The sequence below is a fragment of the Pempheris klunzingeri genome, chromosome 7, assembly GCF_042242105.1.
Source record: "Pempheris klunzingeri isolate RE-2024b chromosome 7, fPemKlu1.hap1, whole genome shotgun sequence".
Classification (NCBI taxonomy): Eukaryota; Metazoa; Chordata; class Actinopteri; order Acropomatiformes; family Pempheridae; genus Pempheris; species Pempheris klunzingeri.
In genome coordinates, this window is record NC_092018.1 from 18,870,398 (window position 1) to 18,889,297 (window position 18,900).

Genomic DNA, 18,900 nt, shown 5'->3' on the forward strand with positions numbered 1-18,900 from the left:
TCTTGTCTTTGAGCTGATGTGTGACATGTAAATCTCGTCACTTGCCACTAAACCACTAAGTGATCTGATCTGAAGGCACATTTACAACAAGTCAGATGAGAAGCACTGACTTTAAAGAAGAATGTAACGTTTAGCTAAGCCTGTGCAGAAAGCAGTCTCCCTAACACGTGTAATATGAAGTCATATTAATGTGGAACAGGTTTTCCTTCATCTGGCCACAGAGGCCTCCCCGGTCTGGAGCTCTGCCAACCCCCCACCCTCTGCTGTTCCCACATCAGACCACCTTACAAACTGGAGGTTGTGGGGGGGGGTTGGAATGTATTTTGCCCTGTGTGATGTGATTGTTTGCAGAGAAATGGGTTGACCTTGCCCTCTAATGCCACACACACACGCACACACTCGCTCTGGCCGGGCTGGAGGTGTGTGAGACAGACCCGCTGAGTGCAGGAGGTCTGGGACCCCGTCACCACTTCCTGCAGACAGAGAACAGAGGAACCAGTCAGCTGCAGCCAGGATGGGACAATAATGAGCCGTCCAGCCACCACCATCACCTCATTTCAGGTATTATTGAAACCTTCGCCTCTACATTTTTTTCTGCATGCACCAACTGAGGGATAAGACCATTTTAAAAGTAGAGTTATGGTCCAAAAAGCAGTACCCACTTAATACTATACTATATTATATACTAATATTTAGAGATTCAAATGACAAAATAGATATACTCAGATAAACACTCTTCTTAATGGACACTACCTGTGGTTTATAGAGCTTAACTGCTACTGTAAAAATGTCTCATTTTCAAATAGTAGATCATTTTTTATTATTATTGTAATAAGAGGTAATTTTCATATTATTTAAGGACTAGGTGATGTAATCGCATATAAAATAATGAAGCATTTAAATCAGGTTTCTGATACATAACAAAATGATTTCGAAGTTTTATGGAGCATCATATTAACATTTGAATTATTTATTAACACTGATTTGGTAACTAAAGCTGACTGAAAAAACATAATTTGTTTTTTTCCCATTTATTTATTTATTTATTTAAATTAGGAGATTAGATCATTTGTCCAAAGAAGTCATTTGGACAAATTTTCATTTTCATTTTCAGTCATTTGGAAAAGTTTTATAGATTTTGTGTATTTCTCGGAATAAAATCTAACTATTATCAACAACGAAAGAATAAATAAACGAAACTCTGTGGCTTTAAGTTAAAAGTAGACTAACTAGACAGATTATATTTATACATTTTTTTCGATTGTGTAATCACTTTCCATATTCTTTTATCAATCTGAATGTTTTTCAGCAACACAAAATAAATTTGATTTTCAAAATAAATGAACGGATTTCAGCCACGCATCCTTCTCTTATTGGACTCAGAGCCGCAATAAAAGTGCGTGTTGCCATATCGCTCATTTAATCTGAAAAGTTGTGATTTATTTGTCCAACACGTGGACCAGCAGGAAAATATCCCTTTACAATTATATTCTGCTTTTAGAGGAAACCCTTCGCCCTGACTACCCTGTAATGAGTGAACCACAGTCTGTGGCTGTGGCCTGTTGGAGAGGAATTTAAAATGTGGAGGCTCATAATTAATACGGGTCCATTTAACTGCAGGGCGAATAAAGAAAATAATTAAATTGGATGGTAATTACATCTAGACATTGTAGCGGCTTTGTAACGACATAACACATGTATTAGTTTTAAATCCAAATTAGTCTTTCATCGCGTAAAAAGAGGACATTTAGGTTTGTATTTTGATATGACACGTGTGTTTATTTCTGTTTCTGGCCTGTGGGTCATCAAGCAGGCCTCCATCAAAACACTGCAAACACATAGAATGGATGTGACAAACATATTTCAAGGCAATCCTTGTTAACTGGCAACAACACGCGAATAAGTCCGGGATAATAGACATCAGTAAAATAATAGCCCATGAACTTTATTGCTTTTTAAAAAATATAAAATATATATATTGTTCTGGATAATTAGTGTACTTAAAAAAAGTCGTTTCAGCAAAGTTGCTCCAATTCTTCTGTAAAAGCAGCGACAGGATAAACTTTAAATCAGCAGAAGAGCCGTAAATAATTTATTTTCATTTGTACTTTACAGTGCGCGCGCGCGCGTGTGTGTGTGCGTGTGTGTGTGTGTGTGTGTGTGTGTGAGAGAGAGAGAGAGAGAGAGAGAGAGAGAGAGAGAGAGCTGTTAAAAAAACCTCAGCTTAAAACGGCACAGACAGCACGTGTCTGTGTATACAGCGATACAGCGATAGGCTTATTATAGAGTATCAGAGCAGATCGGGAACTTGATGGGTCTGCATTTACACACACACACACACACACACACACACACACACACACACACACACACACACACAGGTCCGGTCTCTCCCAGTGGCTGCGCGCTCTCACTGCAGCTCCCGCTTGTCGCGCTCTGCAGGAGAGGCTGCTGTGCACCGAGCTGCTGCTAACCGGAGGAGTCTGATATTTAGACACGGTAAGACATGCGGTTATGGATGTTGTTTTTTTTTTGGAAACGGGAGATAAACAGGACACAGGAGTACCCCATATGTGTTGATTTTGACACAGTATTTATTTGAATATTTATGTTGAAGTTAACACATTGAATATGTCAGTATAGGCTGCAGTATTTTCTGCACAAGGATATATTCACACACCATGTATCTGCTATAGAAATCTCGACACGTGATGGTGTTACGTCGAAACCTCAGACATCTCGTGTAAATCAAACAAACAAACAAAAAAAAATAACCTGAAAAATGATGAATGATGAGCAGATCTGAGCGCATATGTTCTGAATAAACACGGCGTGGCCAGGCTGCGTGGAGCACAAATCGGTATAAATGAGTAACGGAGGGATCCGGCATGTTGACCCTCCGATGACCCCTTCAACTTTCAACTCTGGATGCCTCCGGTTATCAGTAATCCAGTCAAAGCGATGCCCGCTGCTGCTGCAGGCCTCCTGTGCCTGAATCCATAATCTGCTATGAGATAATGTGTGTGTGTGTGTGTGTGTGTGTGTGTGTGTGTGTGTGTGTGTGTGTGTGTGTGTGTGTGTGTGTGTGTGTGTGGTAGGACTATGATCTAAGGAAATGCACAAATCACGCCACGTGTGTGTTGATGTGCAGTAACAGGTAACGCTTGGGTTCTCTCCACCAACATTAACTTCAACATCACTGATGTCAATTAAAAGCCTTTTATTGATTTTGTTTTAGTCCCCAAAATAAATCCCGTCATGTGTGAGCAGCCACCTCACTTCAGTGTTCAACATTTGGGTAAAACAGGATTTTTCTTTCTGCTTTTCGTCTTCATCCCTTTCACGCCAACTGGTCAAAACGAGTAAAAATAATCCCACTTTCTCAGGTTTAAACAACAACAATGAGTTTTTCTGATCAATTGGGACAGTTAGATCGATAATCCACTTCTCCCAGGGAGAAAAGCAAGTCATTTTTGCGTGCGTGTGTGTGTGTGAATTCAAATCAGAGGGCTGTAGTATGAAGTGACAAATAGACAGTATGAGAATCAATAGAAATGCTTTTGAAAAATGAATCAGCCTCGACCGAGTGCGCGTGCGCGTGCGCGCGTCTCTGTCAATGTGCAAGCCTGTGCGTGTGTGCATGTGTGTGCGTGTGTGTGTGTGTGTGCTGATTGGCCAATGTCACAGCCGTGATTGGGGCTGCAGATACCGATGCAGCGAGCAGACCTATGGGAGAGCGGGGAAGGCAGGAGGGGGAGGGCGGAGTGTCCGAGGCGGACTTGACTCCATTTGTAGGCTAATGAAGGATCTGACCAGCGGGGTTCAGGTCAGGGCTGCCGCTGAGACCGCGAGGGCACCGAGGAGAGGAGCGACATAAATGAGGAGGAAATCACATCCGCTTTGAACGGATCTCATCCTCCGCTGCAGCCGGCGGTGACGGGAGGCAGCGGAGCGGGCGGAGAGAGCAGGAAGGCGGCCAGCGGAGCGACAGACCAGCCGATGATATTTCAGAGCTGCACGGGGGATCATGGTGGATTTTTAAGAGCGGACGCCGCCACACATGGACCGTGGGAATTAAACTAATAAGAGTAGTGATAATTTAGTGGCAATTAAAACAAGCTACAAAAATAGGCGGGCAGAGGCTGCAGAGCGCGCCGGAGCATGATGGACGTGTTTTCTGCAGGGAGAGCAGAGAAGTGCGTTTGAGGTAAAGGCCCACAGGGAGACCATCCAAAATACAGACACACACACACACACGCACGCAGGCCAGACACAGGCTGGTTTGCTTATTTATTGTCAGTGATGTGCACTTTCAAAGCTGCTTTTTTAAAACAGCATGCAGTTTAAGGCACAATTCAGCTGTGAAGACACGGTGCAACTTCAGGCTCCACTTCACTTTTAATGAAGGCTGAAATACAAAGTATGAATATTAATGAAATATGATCACTGTTGCAATAACACAGCCAGGAACCTGGGTCGTTAACATCCCGTAAATATTGTAAGAGTTGATAGTAGAAAGATATACTCTCTCTCAAAAAATAATGTGCAGGTTCATTCGCGTTTAATCTCCTTTGTTAATTAGGTTTTTGGATCAGTTACACTTGTAAGCCAGAAATCATTATGCATTAAGCTGTTTTCCCAAGAGAACATCGTAAATTGTGGTTTTCCACTGCAATATCAAAGTGATAATAAATGGCAACACTAAACGCCTTGCTCTGGATCCTTTAACAAAGAGACTTCATCCCCAAATATCAACAGTGTGGCCTCCTCATCAGCCCCCACAGATTTAGTCAGACATGTTTTGTCCTCGCAACAATCTATTTAATATTTTTATTACCTTTGTTTTCCCAAACACACTTGTTTCAAATTATATTAATTATGGGCTATTAACTATAATATGAAATGTTCCACTGCAGCTCGTTGTGATGGACTGATAATAAGAGGGAGCGAGTGTTGTGCATGTACCAAATGCATATTATACTGACCTGTGTGTGTGTGTGTGTGTGTGTGTGTGTGTGTGTGTGTGTGTGTGTGTGTGTGTGTGTGTGTGTGTGTGTGTGTGTGTGTCAGAGGGACATGGCAAACGGAGGGGACCAGTTCGGCCTTGCGGAGCGTCCGGACTCGGACTGCATGGATTCCCCAAAGGAGACCAAACAGGAAAATCACAGCTACACCTTAAACTCACCGGCTTCACCGCAGACAGCGTCCAGCCAGCAGGTGAACATGTAAATGCTGATGGTTGATCATCAGCTGTAGATAACTTCATCCTGAAGTTTGTGCGGTTTTTGCTTCAGACATTAAATCACATCGAATTTATTACTGATGCAAAAACACTGACCTCACCATTTAGTAATTATTGTTCTCATATATCACAAACCACTAAATCATTATTTCAAACGTACAAATCACTATAAAATTACTATTTGTATATCTTCATATATTTATTTGTCTGCCTTTATTAAATTAAATTCTAAAAAAAAAAAAACCCAATCGAAAGTGTGTTTTAATTTGACTTCCTCTTCAGTTGCAGTGAACTCTGTTTATATGATTCTTCGCAGGGGATGGAGGGAATCAAAGTTTTCCTTCATGACAGAGAACTCTGGACGAAGTTTGATGAAGTGGGAACTGAAATGATCATCACCAAGGCTGGACGGTAGGAGGACGAAAGAATTATCTGTTAACTGTAGATTTCTGTGGACTGTGAGTATATAGGATTTGTGCTTTTTTTTTTTTTTTTAAAGGAAACCATGTCTGTACTAAAAAGATGTAAAACGACATCTATTTTCAAGAATCCCAGGCCCAACAATAACCTCATTCTGGGACAAACTGTACAGTTTGCGCGCCGCCAGGCCTCAGGGGACGTTTTGTCTCAGATGCTGGCTGTTTATTTTATTATCTACCTTCGGGTTGCCTGTTTTATCTGTGCTGGAAAAGGAATGTTGATATTTTTCCTGGTTGTTTTTCCTTATAGGAGAATGTTCCCCAGCTACAAGGTGAAGGTCACCGGACTCAACCCAAAAACCAAGTACATACTTCTGATGGACATCGTGCCCGGGGATGATCATCGATACAAATTCGCAGACAACAAATGGTTCGTCTGATGCAACATCTGTCCTTGTGGAATTCATACTTAGATTACCCCTCAAAAACCAGTGAGTGGTGTGGGCTAAGGGTCGTGGAGTAGCTTTCAAAACAGATAAAAGAATCAGTAGCTTATAATGGGCTCTGGAGAGATCAGACCTCTCGTCTCTTTCCTACTTTTTTTGATATGAATTTTACATTAGAGCCTAAAACCTCTATAAATAGAAATCTGTGCAGGCCGTGTTGTTGTGGGCTCGTCTTGCACTCCATCCCCGCCTCCGCGCTGCGTAAAGGTCGGGTCCTTCTTGCAGACTGGGGTGGCCTAGTTCCCCGTGTTTCCCCCCCGTATCTGCCCGCCGGTTAAATCAGAGTAAGAAGGGTTCACCAGGCGGACAGACGGCACAGACCGGATTAAAGTCCCCCATTCAACTGTGCGTTGTGCTGCGGGGAAAAATCCGAACAGACCACTGGCTCTGCAGCGAGATCCATCAATGCTCCGTGTCTTCCGAGCATCAGACACTCGCTTACCACAATGAACCGGGCCGGAAACAGGACCGTGTGACACAAAGGCATGGGCCTAATGGAGGTGCACGTCTGAGTTCTTTTTAAACCAGTGCCCTTCTGTGTTTTTGTGCGGGAGATTGATCCACTGGACTACAACAGGCTGTACATTTGTTACCACACATGCATACAATTTTTTTCCCCGAGGTCGTGTCATTTGACCTTTATGCATTACAGACTCAAAATCTCACTTTTTAATCACAATAACATAACTTACATCATTCATATTTCTTCGAGGGCTTTATTCGTCCTTTGGAGATGGAAACGTCTTTTTGGGAATATTGGTTTATTAAGATCACAGCCCCTACATAAAGAGAAACTCGCCGTCTAACGCTAAAGAAAACCACCACTCAAACAGATTGGTGTGACGTGAAGGCTGCTGTAACAAAGCGAGAAACTAGTCCCAACAGTGAGCAGATCAAATGGCTAAAATTGTGCCTCTCTTGGATGTTTGGCGTTCCTTTTTTTTTTTTTTTTAAATTTGCAGATAAGTATAACGACTCCAAATTTCTCACGCCAACATTCATGGGAATAAACAGCAGGAAGTAAGAGAGGCAAATAGGAGTTTTTGGAGGAGACCCCGTTAATTTGGCTCTCCTAAGCTCAGGTCCAGATGTGGCTATCTGCGTAAACTTCAGCAAAACAAGATGCATTTTGCGCGTGTCTAATTAAAGCACCAACACAGGCCTCCTGCGGGCCGGACAGACCACTGGGACCCACTAAGTGTCACCGTCTGACCGCTTTCTGATCTCTCTGCCGTGCAGGTCAGTAACGGGGAAGGCAGAGCCCGCGATGCCCGGGAGGCTCTACGTCCACCCGGACTCTCCCGCCACCGGGGCGCACTGGTGCCGCCAGCTCGTCTCCTTCCAGAAGCTCAAACTCACCAACAACCACCTGGACCCCTTTGGACATGTGAGTCTGTCTTCTTAATAGTATTTTAATGTGCGTGCTTCTGACAGAGCAAGACAAAATGTTCTTGGCCCGTGTTTACTTGACTTTAAAAATATATTTTTGCCCTTTGGGTGTAGCTGTGGACTCGGCTGTAATCAGTCATCTGAAAGACAAGAAGACAAATTATACATTTAGCGATGAAAATGGTCTCTTGGTCACATCAAATAGCCTCAATATGCATTTTAAACAATAAACCCCGAGTGCTGTTTATAGTCCAAGAGGAAGGATTACACGACCCACAGTCTCTGGTCCAGTTTGGGCACAGTCACGTGTCCACCTCTCCTGGATGTAACTCAGTGAACAGATCACCAGGAGGACTGCGTTCCCGTCATGCCCAGCGCTCGTTGTTATCCTTTAGTATCAGTCTGAATCACACACTCTGGATTTCACAGTGAGCCGCGAGAGCAGGTGAGCGCGTATTGTTTGGCGCGCGCGTCTCGGTGCTCGTGCGTGCGCGCGCAGAAACAAACAGAAACATAATCTTTTCAGGCCTGTTAAATTAGACGTAATGATTTCAATGACTCTAAAGTCCATTAGCTAATACATGTCACCGGCGGACACGTCGACGCGATTAATCTGAGCCCCCCTGGATAAACAAACGTGCGCGCGCCCGTGCGCGCGCATGCACAGTGGGTCGTGATCCAATTAAAAAGCACTTGTGGAGTTGCCAGGTCGTGGGAAAAAGTTTAGACTGCGCGCCGAATGCACGGAGTTGTTTTTAGTTTTACATTATTGACATCTTCAAGCTAAATTTAGCCATAAATAAAAAAAAAAATGTTTATCAAATGAATAAACAATGTACAACTTTCAGTTATTTTCACTTTCAGTTTCGCCGAAAAGAAGCTGAAACAATCCGTCATCTTAATGATCAGTGATTACGAAGAATCAGATTTTGAAATGTGTGTTTTAATTCCAATATATCAGATTCTGTGGAGCCTTTAGTCTGATGCACTGTAACTGTATAATTTAGTTGTGGTCGAAAGAAAACTGGCACAGATGTAACGTCTGATGAATGAAATAAAATGAATAGTGATTAATGTGCTCCACTAATCACCTTGTTGTAAGGTGACAGCTAATGCTGATGCACTGTATAAATATGTATATATGTAGATAAAACCTTTAGAAAATCAAATCCTGGCTCTGGCTCTGGAAAACAAAACACTGACTTGTTTTTCATCTTGGCTTACATCTGTTTGAGTCCCCTGATATATAAACCAAGATTCTCTGTCTTAAAGATTCATGTCATACATGAAATCCGGGTACCTTGACATGAGTTGAGTTAACCCCCCACCTGGCCTCCGTTCCAGTGCCGGTCAGAGCATCTGCTGGGTGGGTTTCTGCTAACATGACAGGTCTGTCAATCTCACTTTCTCAATCTCTCCCCCCGTGCAGATAATACTCAACTCCATGCACAAATACCAGCCTCGTCTCCACATCGTCAAGGCTGATGAGAACAACGGCTTTGGCTCAAAAAACACGGCTTTCTGCACCCACGTCTTCTCTGAGACTGCCTTCATTGCTGTGACGTCTTACCAGAACCATAAGGTAGACTTTACATAAGGACACGGTGCACCAACACACTGTCAGAGCACAGCAACTAAAAACCCACGTTGTGTGCTTCAAAAAGGAGCCACCTAAACCTCTTCTATGGATGAAACTAATGCAGTGATTGGAGGTTTTGAAAAGGGGAATACCATGTAAAAAACATACCATTAGGCCAGAGAGAGAGAGAGAGAGTCAGATCAGGTCTGGTGTCAAATTTGTGAGCATTTAGATAAGTGCATGAAGATTTGCCTTTGGTCACTGACCACATTCAGACTTCTGTTTCTCACATATGCACACACACACACACACACACACACACACACACACACGCACACAGACAGACACTTTTTTCTGTTTGTATTACTGTCTGTGTTTTGTATCCAGAAAGTCAATTTGCATCTTCTTTGTTTATGTGTCCTTATTCAGTATTTGTAAATATGTCCAAAAATAAATTATCCCTGTGTGTGTGTGTGTGCGTGTGTGTGTGTGAGAGAGCATGTGCGAGCCTTGGTCTGTAATGACCCGTTTCTTTCCCTTGATCTTGGCTGATCCAATTTTCTCGGCGTCTACTAGAAAGACGGATTGCTGAATCTTGAAGCCACTCTGCTGCTTTAGCTTTCACAAGATCGCTTCACTTTAATCACGTTAATAACAAAACATAAAACAATGTAAAGAATACATCTCGGATATAGTTTTTCTACAGAGTTTTGCAATAGTTTTTCTTCATGTTTAGGTAACATGTCTTAATCGCAAAAGGCTAAATTCTGCCCACTTTTATCTACAGCTTCAATATGATTTTCTTTTATTTATTATTTAAAAAATATGTTAAAAAAAACAACCCATATTTGGTCCATTGAAGTGCACTGATTTATTTACAACAGTATATATAGCGTTTAGTTTATAAACAAAAGTAGATATCGTACTGTTTTATTTATCCTGAGCAGCTGAAGTACTGTAGGTAATGTATGAAGTCAATAATGATTGTAGCAGTAGTTAAATGTAATGTTTGTGAGTTTGGAACTTTGCTGCTAATTTATATTATTATTATTATTATTATTATTAGTGGCAGAATTAGAAGTAGTGGCAGAGACAGTCGGTGGGTCAAAGTGATCATTAATTAGTTTTAAGTATTACAAATTACATTTTCTGAGCTATTATATTTATGTCATAAAATTTTTGTAAAGAAAAAAAAGTAAACTTTGTATTTCCATCATACATGGGATAACAAATACTATTGGTTTCGCACTTCTATACTTATTCCAACATTTGTGTCTACAAATGAAAACTACGGAGCCAGTGGTTTGGTGGAGGCTATCGGTATTATCGGCACTTAAAAGTTTGTTTGGGCCTCAGCTCGTGTCGGAGCTCCACTCCTTCTGTGTGATGGACACACAGCACAGAGGCTTCCCTCCATGACATCACTGAGAAAAGTTTGAATACTTCACATCAAAGCTCCCAGCTTTGGACCTCTAAAAGCTTTGGCCCGAAATCCTTAAACCTGGCGACTGTTTGGGTAAACAGTTTATTCTGTGTCAGCTGGCGAGGACACTGTCCGCTCCTCGGCGGCTGAGGAATGTTGGCCGTGCAGAGCTGCAGCGGGGCTGCTTTCAACATCTGCAGGGCCTCTGACTGATAGTAAACTATTGACTTTCAGTCAATGAAAAGAACGGCTAAAAATCGAACGGGTCTGTGTGTGTATGGGCTTGCATGGGTGTATGGTATTGTGTGGGTGTGTGTGTGCTGGAGTATAATGCTCATGTCTGATTTTCTGTGTTTTGTGCTCAGATTACACAGTTAAAGATAGAGAATAATCCCTTTGCAAAGGGCTTCAGAGGCAGCGACGACAATGAGCTGCACCGCATGGCCAAACTACAAGGGTGAGTACAGCTGTATTAGTGTGTGTGTGTGTGTGTGTGTGTGTGTGTGTGTGTGTGTGTGTGTGTGTGTGTGTGTGTGTGTGTGTGTGTGTGTGTGTGTGTGTGTGTGTGTGTGTGTGTGTGTGTGTGTGTGTGTGTGTGTGTCATAGGAAACAAATCTATTCTTCTATCTGAGGGTTGTTATGATGGGGCACATATGGTCTAAGACATGACTGTGTGTTTGTGTGTGTGTGTGTGTGTGTGTGTGTGTGTGCAAGCGGTCTAAAGAGAAGTGAGTTATTGTCACCTGAAGGTTGATCTTAACCTAAACCCCGTCCAGAACCTGCAGCACAAACTCGACACACCGAGCATCAGTCTCTGCGCTGCACTGATAGATGGATGATATCACCCTGCTGCTGGTCTATTAGACCGTCACTGCTGATCAGCTGATGGACCTACATGGTGTCTGTTTGCGTGTTGAACTAATCTCCATTCAAACGCTGTTGTGGCAGGCAGTTTAGACATTTTAATAAGCCAATGGGAGAGGCCGTTCTAGATGGGAGGGAGCGGAAAGAGAGAGGGGAGGAGGAGAGAGAGAGAGAGAGGGAGGCTGTTTTAAATGCTGTGTTATTGTGCTGTTGTGGTTGGTGGAGAGGAGAGGAGAGGAGAGTAGAGGAGAGATCTGAAGTGACACACGGATGGATGTTTATTTTTAGTGCAGCAAATTATCTCACAACAGCGTGCATGGGTGCGCGTGAGTGTGTGTCACTATCTCAGTGAGAGTCAGATGTGAGATGTGGCCCGCTGTCCCCTACATACCCAAGAGTTCACCAAGAGGGCAGTGTGTACAGAGACGGATCAGAGCTGAAAGGATTGGGAACGGCTAAGTAGACTTGAAAGGAAAAGGAAAAGGAAAAAAAAACAAGGAGACAAACAATACAACCAGGAAGAATTTAAACAGGAATGAGGCAGGAGGGGCGGTTTGTGCAGCACACCTGAAGCCATGACATATGCAAGTTGTTGCTTCTGCTGTAATTCTCTCTTTGTGTTTCAGGAAGGACTACCCTGTGGTCCCTCGCAGCACCGTCCGTCAGAGAGCCTGCTCCGCTGGGAGTCCGTTCAGTGGGGAGGGCCGGGGCCTGCGAGGCTCCCCCGAAGCCGTCGGATCCCCCTACAGCTGTGAGAACGGCCCGAACGGCAGCAGCCCCCAGGAGCTGCTCGGTGCTCCCCCCGCCCACTACATCCTGCCTCATCCTCACCTGCAGCACGGCCAACAGCAGCAGGTCTACCACTGCACCAAGAGGAAAGGTAGGAGGAAGCTGTGTGTCTCCACGTTCTCCACAATGTGTTCTTGACAGATATGTATTTTTATAATAGTGGAAATAATCATGTATTTTTCTCACTTTGAAAAATATTTGTTAGTCACAATTTTCTGACTTTTATTACACTCCAATGCTTCCTCATTCCAACTCAAAAATACCATTTCTGACTGACGTAGATGTAGATGTATATTACTATATATATATATATTACTATATATTATATTATTATATATATATGTTATCCAAACTTAAGATTAAGATTGATTTACTATGATTCAGGCAACCAATATGAAAATCAGAGACTTTAAACTTAACTGAGTTATTCCACCACTGTCAATCTATTGTCTTTATTTTTTTGAGAACTTTTCTTCTTGATGGCACATTCAAGGGTGCTCCATCATCCTGGATATTAGGGATGTTGGCCAAAAAGCTTTGCATGCATAACGGGTTTGAAAATGTTGGAATTACTGCATGTGACACGACGCTGTCATTTTTACTTAAGATGACCTCAAATTTTTGGTCTCTTCATGTTGTTGTTTTTTGTTGTTACTGAAATCAGTGGAAACCAATGGCTGCCAGGGAAATAGGAGCTAAACTGATTTACATTAATTTGCGTGTGTGTTCATTTTGTGTTTGAAAACTGTGTTTAAATAACATCAGATTTACTGAGGCAGCGGCTGAATGAATGAATAATTAATCTTGACCATGTCTGGTCATTTACGCGTACTTGTGTGGGTTTATTTTCACATATTAATGATAATAATAATGGCCAAAAGTAAATCAGAAACAATGACATATAGGAGAGATTTGTCAGTGTTGAGATTGAGATTCAGACAACTTTATTTATGCCCAAGGGTCAGTTCATTTGTAGCTGTCCCAGTACATACATTAGATAAGATATTCCTTTATTAGTCCTTAGCAACGGGTAAATTTACATCTGTACATACAACAGACAACCAATAATTAATAATTAAGTAATTAATTCAAGGAAAGCATATTAAGGACGAGGGACAGTAAGAACCATAAAACAGATACTCCTTAGTATGAAGATAAGAGCAGCCATAAAAAGCAATAAATAATAAAAAACAGCATGTCATTAAAAAAATCCTCTAAAATATTTGTCATTTAAAATGGGTTCAGCAGCTTAATGGCAGAAGGGATACAGGACTAAGAGGATTGATTATTTCTCCTTAAGGGCACATTATAATGTCGGCCTGACGGCAGCAGGATAGATTCGGCCAAAAGAATGTGATCTGGTTGGCTGATCAGTTTTTTGCTTTCTCAGCCTCGTGTTCCTCCCAAATTGTGCCCCTCTGCAGACAATCCGTTAAACCAGCAGATAAAAGAAAAAGTTAAAAGGTTTTCATAAAAGAACGGTTCATTCATTAGATAAGGTCGTATCACAGACATTGAAAGAGTTAAGCTTCCAAATTAAATGGATCCTTTGTTGACCCTGTTTGGCATCAGTTTTAGATAATCAAATACAGAGACGAATCAATGTGTGATGAGGATGAAAATTCAACATTATTAGATTCCAAAACATTTTCTAAGGCTGCAACTTGACTTAACCTGAGACACATTATTTGCGTGACATTTACTGACCACAGAACTGATCAAGGGCAACTCAGGTGACAAATAATCTGTGCTTTCAGGCTGTTTGATGGACAAAAACAAAACGTGCACGTCTCTACGTGTAGAATTAATCTGTAGCAAACCACAAAAAGGCCGTTTACATTATCCTGCAGCAGAATGTTCTGCACTGATCATAAGTATAGCCTATACACTTGTAGTCTGTGTATTGTTTGAAGGGTTTTATTGCAATACTCATTCTACTGCATATACCTATGTTTTAGTATCAAGACTAAAAGAATATAATTTAAGCACCTTACTTTGAAGAAATAAAACTTTATTTCTACATAACCCTTTTTACATTTCTCAACAGCCAAACTTGTTTAATATTTAACACAAGCAGTTTGCCCAAAGTCTATCATTTCTTTTTTTTGGCAAACATTACAGATAAACTGCACTTAAACCCTGGCATCTTGTTTGGTCTTACATTAATTTCATTTCACTCTAAACGCAGCCAAACTAATTTCGAGTTTTTGCATGTGAACATTTTGTTCCCGTCTCAGCTACTTGTTGTAAATTCTGAGCTGGTACGTTCCCAGTTCTGACTCGCTCTTAACGCCAAATGGAAAATCAACACAGTGTTTTCTGTCTCTCTCTGTAGTGGAGGAGAACTGCTCTTCAGGAAACCGCCAGCACCCGTACAAGAAACCCTTCACTGGTAGCTCACCAAGTGAAGGCGAGTCTTACTATCACCCCTCCTCCTACCCTCCTCCGCCTCCCGGTCTATCCACCACCCCTGCTCTGGGTCCCACTGACTCCCCCTACAGCTCAGACATGGGACAGCGCCAGGCGTGCATGTTTGCCGGCTCAGAGCCCAGACTGGATGAACTCAACTGTACATCCTGGTCGTACACCTGCCCGCTCCCCTCCGCCATGACCCCCATGGAATCCTACCCTCCTTACACCCCTCACCCTCCCTACAGCTCCAGCCCCCAGGGCTCTCGACTCAGCTCTACGGCCCACCAGAGCTCTCCGCCGCTGGGAGAACACATCGCCCACAACCCCTATCAGAGCCAGAGCTCCCAAAACATTCACAGCAGGCAGCTCAGCCCTCCGCTCAGAGAGTATCCTCGCTACACGCCCAACCTGTCTCCTCCTCTCTACCACACGCTAGAGACGCACACACACATCAGGTGCGGAGTCCCAGAATGGAGTGCAGCATCCTAACTGAACCAGAGGACAAACCCGAAAGACTAATTAGTGGACAAAGTTTCCTCGTCTCCACTACAAATGACCCTTCTTTCTGCTCTTCTGAAGGGTGCTGCACCATATGCGGGCTAAATGTGATATTACCATTGTAAAATAATTGTGAAAAGCGTGATTTTGTGCCGTGTGAAGAGGTGTCATCTGTTAGTCACGTCTTTCCCCTTTGCTGTGTGGAGCAGTGGACGGTTAAAGACTGGACTTGGACATCCATGACGCTTCAGACGTTAGAAAAACAAGAAGTCTGTGTCTGAGCAGCACAATCAAAGTTGTCCCTCCATCGTCTTTCCATAACCCAGAGACTGGTGTCATCCAAATGTTTGCACTGTGAGCCCTGTTAAGGCCAGACCGTTAACAGCACTAGGCTGTTTTCCTCTCAATGACTCCGACTCTCTCCATTGTGAAGGATGTAAATGGTGATCCACTGTCAGACAGGCAGTAACATTTACTGACCAAAATAATCTCTGCTCTCACAGCGGAGCCTGAGGGAGACATTTTTTATCTTTAGTGGAGCAAAGCACAGCTCCACGCTCAGTCTGAGCGAAGGAGAAAAGGCATGAGTTGTCTGTGTGTGCGTGTTTGTATGTAAAGCCTATGTCAGCTCAGCTCAAGGATGCTGGGAGTTAATTTCCAATGAGACAGGCAGTAGTAGCTGCAGGCGCTGCACCATAGAGATAAACAGTTTGTTTAGACCACGCTACAGGCTGAAGGACCTGTAAACACAGTTTCTGCTGCATTCTGGGTAAATGCACTACTCAGCATCACACAGCTGCCACCGCTGTCCTCTTAGTCACCCCCAGCTGACCAATCAGCTGTCTGCGTTCACCAAGAGCCATCCAATGACCGTGCGCCTCTCTTGTATCCCCAGCTGACCAGTCAGAGATGGAGTGCGGCATGTTTAATGTGTGTGTTTACTGTCCCATTTTTGTTTGTTTCTGAATTATTCATGAGTCCAGCGTTGATCTCTGACATGGAGGGATTGCTCAGCGAACACAAAGAATCACAGTGCTGTAAATGTGATAATGTTGATGCACCACCTTGTTAAAATATTATTTTAGTCTCTTTAGTTTTGAATCTAAATGCTCTCTGTCGAGTCCATACAGTATTCCTCCAGTAACTGCTTTAACAAGAATGGGTTAAATACGTTTCCCCGCAGGTTTGAGTAGCATTACTTTCCCACCTTAAGCCAAGCGTATGGACACATTTTTAGCACCCACTGTGCAAAAAAAGACTCAAGCTGAGATTTTGGTTTAATTTTGTGTAATGAAGCAGTTTTTATATTTTTGCCCAGGTGTTTTACATGCAGTAAGATGTGAGAAGGTGCTCTAACATTACAAACCATCAGTATGCAGAGAGCAGATCCTCATCATTCCTTGATATGTATTTGTTTTGTGTGTGTGTGTGTGTGTGTGTGTGTGTGCGTGTATGTGTGTGCGTGTGTTACAATGAGATTTTTTATAGCCTTGTTCCTGCTAATAGTATTTATTACTCTAGATTTGTTAAGATTTGTTTGTTGTTGACTTGTGAAACAAGATGGTATTGTTCAGAGATATTTGTTTATCTTTGAAGGTTTGTTTCTGGTTTCACCTTCCATCTCCAAGTGGTGATAAATAGTTGTGATAAGCAAACAAAAATTTCTGTTCTATGGAAATAAAGGCAGATTTATATACAGAAATGTAATAAATTTTAGAGAATTTTGCGTAAGTCAAGTGGTTGTAGTGTTCTTCATTGTGATTAGACAACAAACAGCAGAGACAAACTATTAACATTCCCAGTAGGTTATTTATAGGACATTCAGGAGTGGAAACTCTTTTAAGTGCAGTGCCGTTTATCAGTTTCAAAGCATGTATCAATATGAAGGACCTGGTAACGCCAGTAGCCTGCACCTTTTCCTGACATGTCCAACAACATCTCATTCAACAATGTAGAGAGCATTATTTTTAGTCTAACAGAGTGTACTGTTGCTGACTTATAAAGTGTACGGGACCTCAGTGTCTCTAACTCTTCCCTTCAGCAACAACCCCCCACCCCCCCCCCAGAGTGGTGTGGGTTCTGGGGTGCTGTGCATACCTTGTCTGCCTCCTCTTATCTCTGACAGGTTGTTTGGCATCTCCAGTCTCCACCAGCTGGACCCCCTCACTGACAACCTGCTGCCCAGGGAGGGGTGGGGTCTGCTGGGATGCGGGACAAAGAAAGGTGGGGGTGTGTTGGTGGTCCCCCCCCCTCCACCTCGCTTAGACTCTCCAAAGCGCCATACGCCCTTTTTCCTCTGTTCTGACATCTCATGTATCTGCGCCTCTCACAGCAAAGTTAACCTCTTACACCTTACACCTGCTCAGAGTTTACAACACACTTATTTTGAGAAGCGCAAATGGATGAAGCACACATAGATTTAGATACAAGGATTGTTAAATCATTAAACTTCTAACTCTGTGTATTTACATTTAATTGCATTGTTATACGTCAGTTGTCAGGCCTCCCGCTCTCTCCTTCTCTTTTTCTCTATCTTCCTTTCTCTCGCTTTCATACACCATGAGGTCAGAGGTTAAGCAGGCAGCTCCTCAGAGGGTCTGTTCCTCCTTAACCCTTCATCTCCAGACAAACGGGCCAGGACAAGACGAGAGGTGGGGAGAGGCGGGGGAGAAAGAGATTGAGGTCCCATGCAGGGGCCTCCAACTCTGGCGATGGATTGCATCGCTTCATGCTTGCTTGTACAGTAACAGACCTCTGTGATGGCCTCTGTATGGCTGGACGTAAGCTGGGAGAACAAGGATTTGGATGAAGTGGTAAAGTAATACTAAACATAGAGTGTGTGTGTGTGTGTGTGTGTGTGTGTATAAAGGGCCTTAATCAATCAGTGGAGGACTTTCTCAGACACACTGGTCTGACAGTAGATTGATGAACCTTTGTGATCAAAGAGCCTAAGTGGTGCTTATCGTTATCTCCCCCACAATCCCCCCCCATACACACACACACACACACACACACACACACACACACAGCTAACCCTGCCCTCTACATATTCTCTTTTTCTCAGCCTTTGCCAAATGTACTCGTCCATGATGGTTTATAACAGACCGTTTATAACAGACCCAGAGCACAAACAGCCACACACACACACACACACATCTTTTTCTTGTCGTGTGCACAGATGACATCACGTGTTTAAACAAAAAAAGAATGACATTTTTAAATGTCACTCATTTGGCCTGCAGACCTACGTTTTTCTATGGCTTCTAAACTGGGAGGGTTTATGTTTCTGCTGTTTTGTAAGTTAAAGCTGCTGCAGAGCAATTTCTCTAGCAAAATAAGCTTTTTTAAAAGGCATCAAGGACTTATTTAAAGCTTATTTCATTATAGTCTGAACTATTAGTTTGAATATATAAATGTGTATTTGGAGTCTGTTGCAGGACACTGAGGGGCATTTGTGTGATGTCCAGCATTAGTGATGCCATTTTGTGAGGAATAAGTGGTCTGAGATGGAGTGTAATTGGTAAAGTTGATTATGGTTCGTCTCTATGGGTCTGATGGTGCTCCGTCTCTGTGGCAGTAACGGCTCTAGTTAAAAAAAAAAAAGCTGCTACACTGGAATGCCACAGAAAATAGAGAAAGCTGTGAAATTTTCATGTCTCAAAAGTTTGAAGTAAAAATTAAAATTCAATTGTACATATTAGAGCCTTTTTTTTCCAGAAACAAAAGGAAAAAAATCGGACCAAAGCTTGTTCGGGCAGGTTTCAGAGCTTCATCAGAAT

At 42.7% G+C, this 18,900-nt stretch overlaps 1 protein-coding gene across 1 annotated transcript; it reads left to right on the plus strand.

Moving 5' to 3' along the window:
- Nucleotides 1-453: 453 nt before the first annotated feature.
- Nucleotides 454-16,771, plus strand: LOC139203935 (T-box transcription factor TBX5-like). Its single transcript, XM_070833852.1, has 9 exons — nucleotides 454-561; nucleotides 5,071-5,217; nucleotides 5,559-5,653; nucleotides 5,972-6,091; nucleotides 7,407-7,554; nucleotides 8,986-9,138; nucleotides 10,924-11,015; nucleotides 12,049-12,302; nucleotides 14,547-16,771. The coding sequence occupies exons 1-9, from the start codon at nucleotides 526-528 to the stop codon at nucleotides 15,110-15,112; spliced, it is 1,611 nt and encodes a 536-aa protein (XP_070689953.1). The 5' UTR covers nucleotides 454-525; the 3' UTR covers nucleotides 15,113-16,771.
- Nucleotides 16,772-18,900: the final 2,129 nt, after the last annotated feature.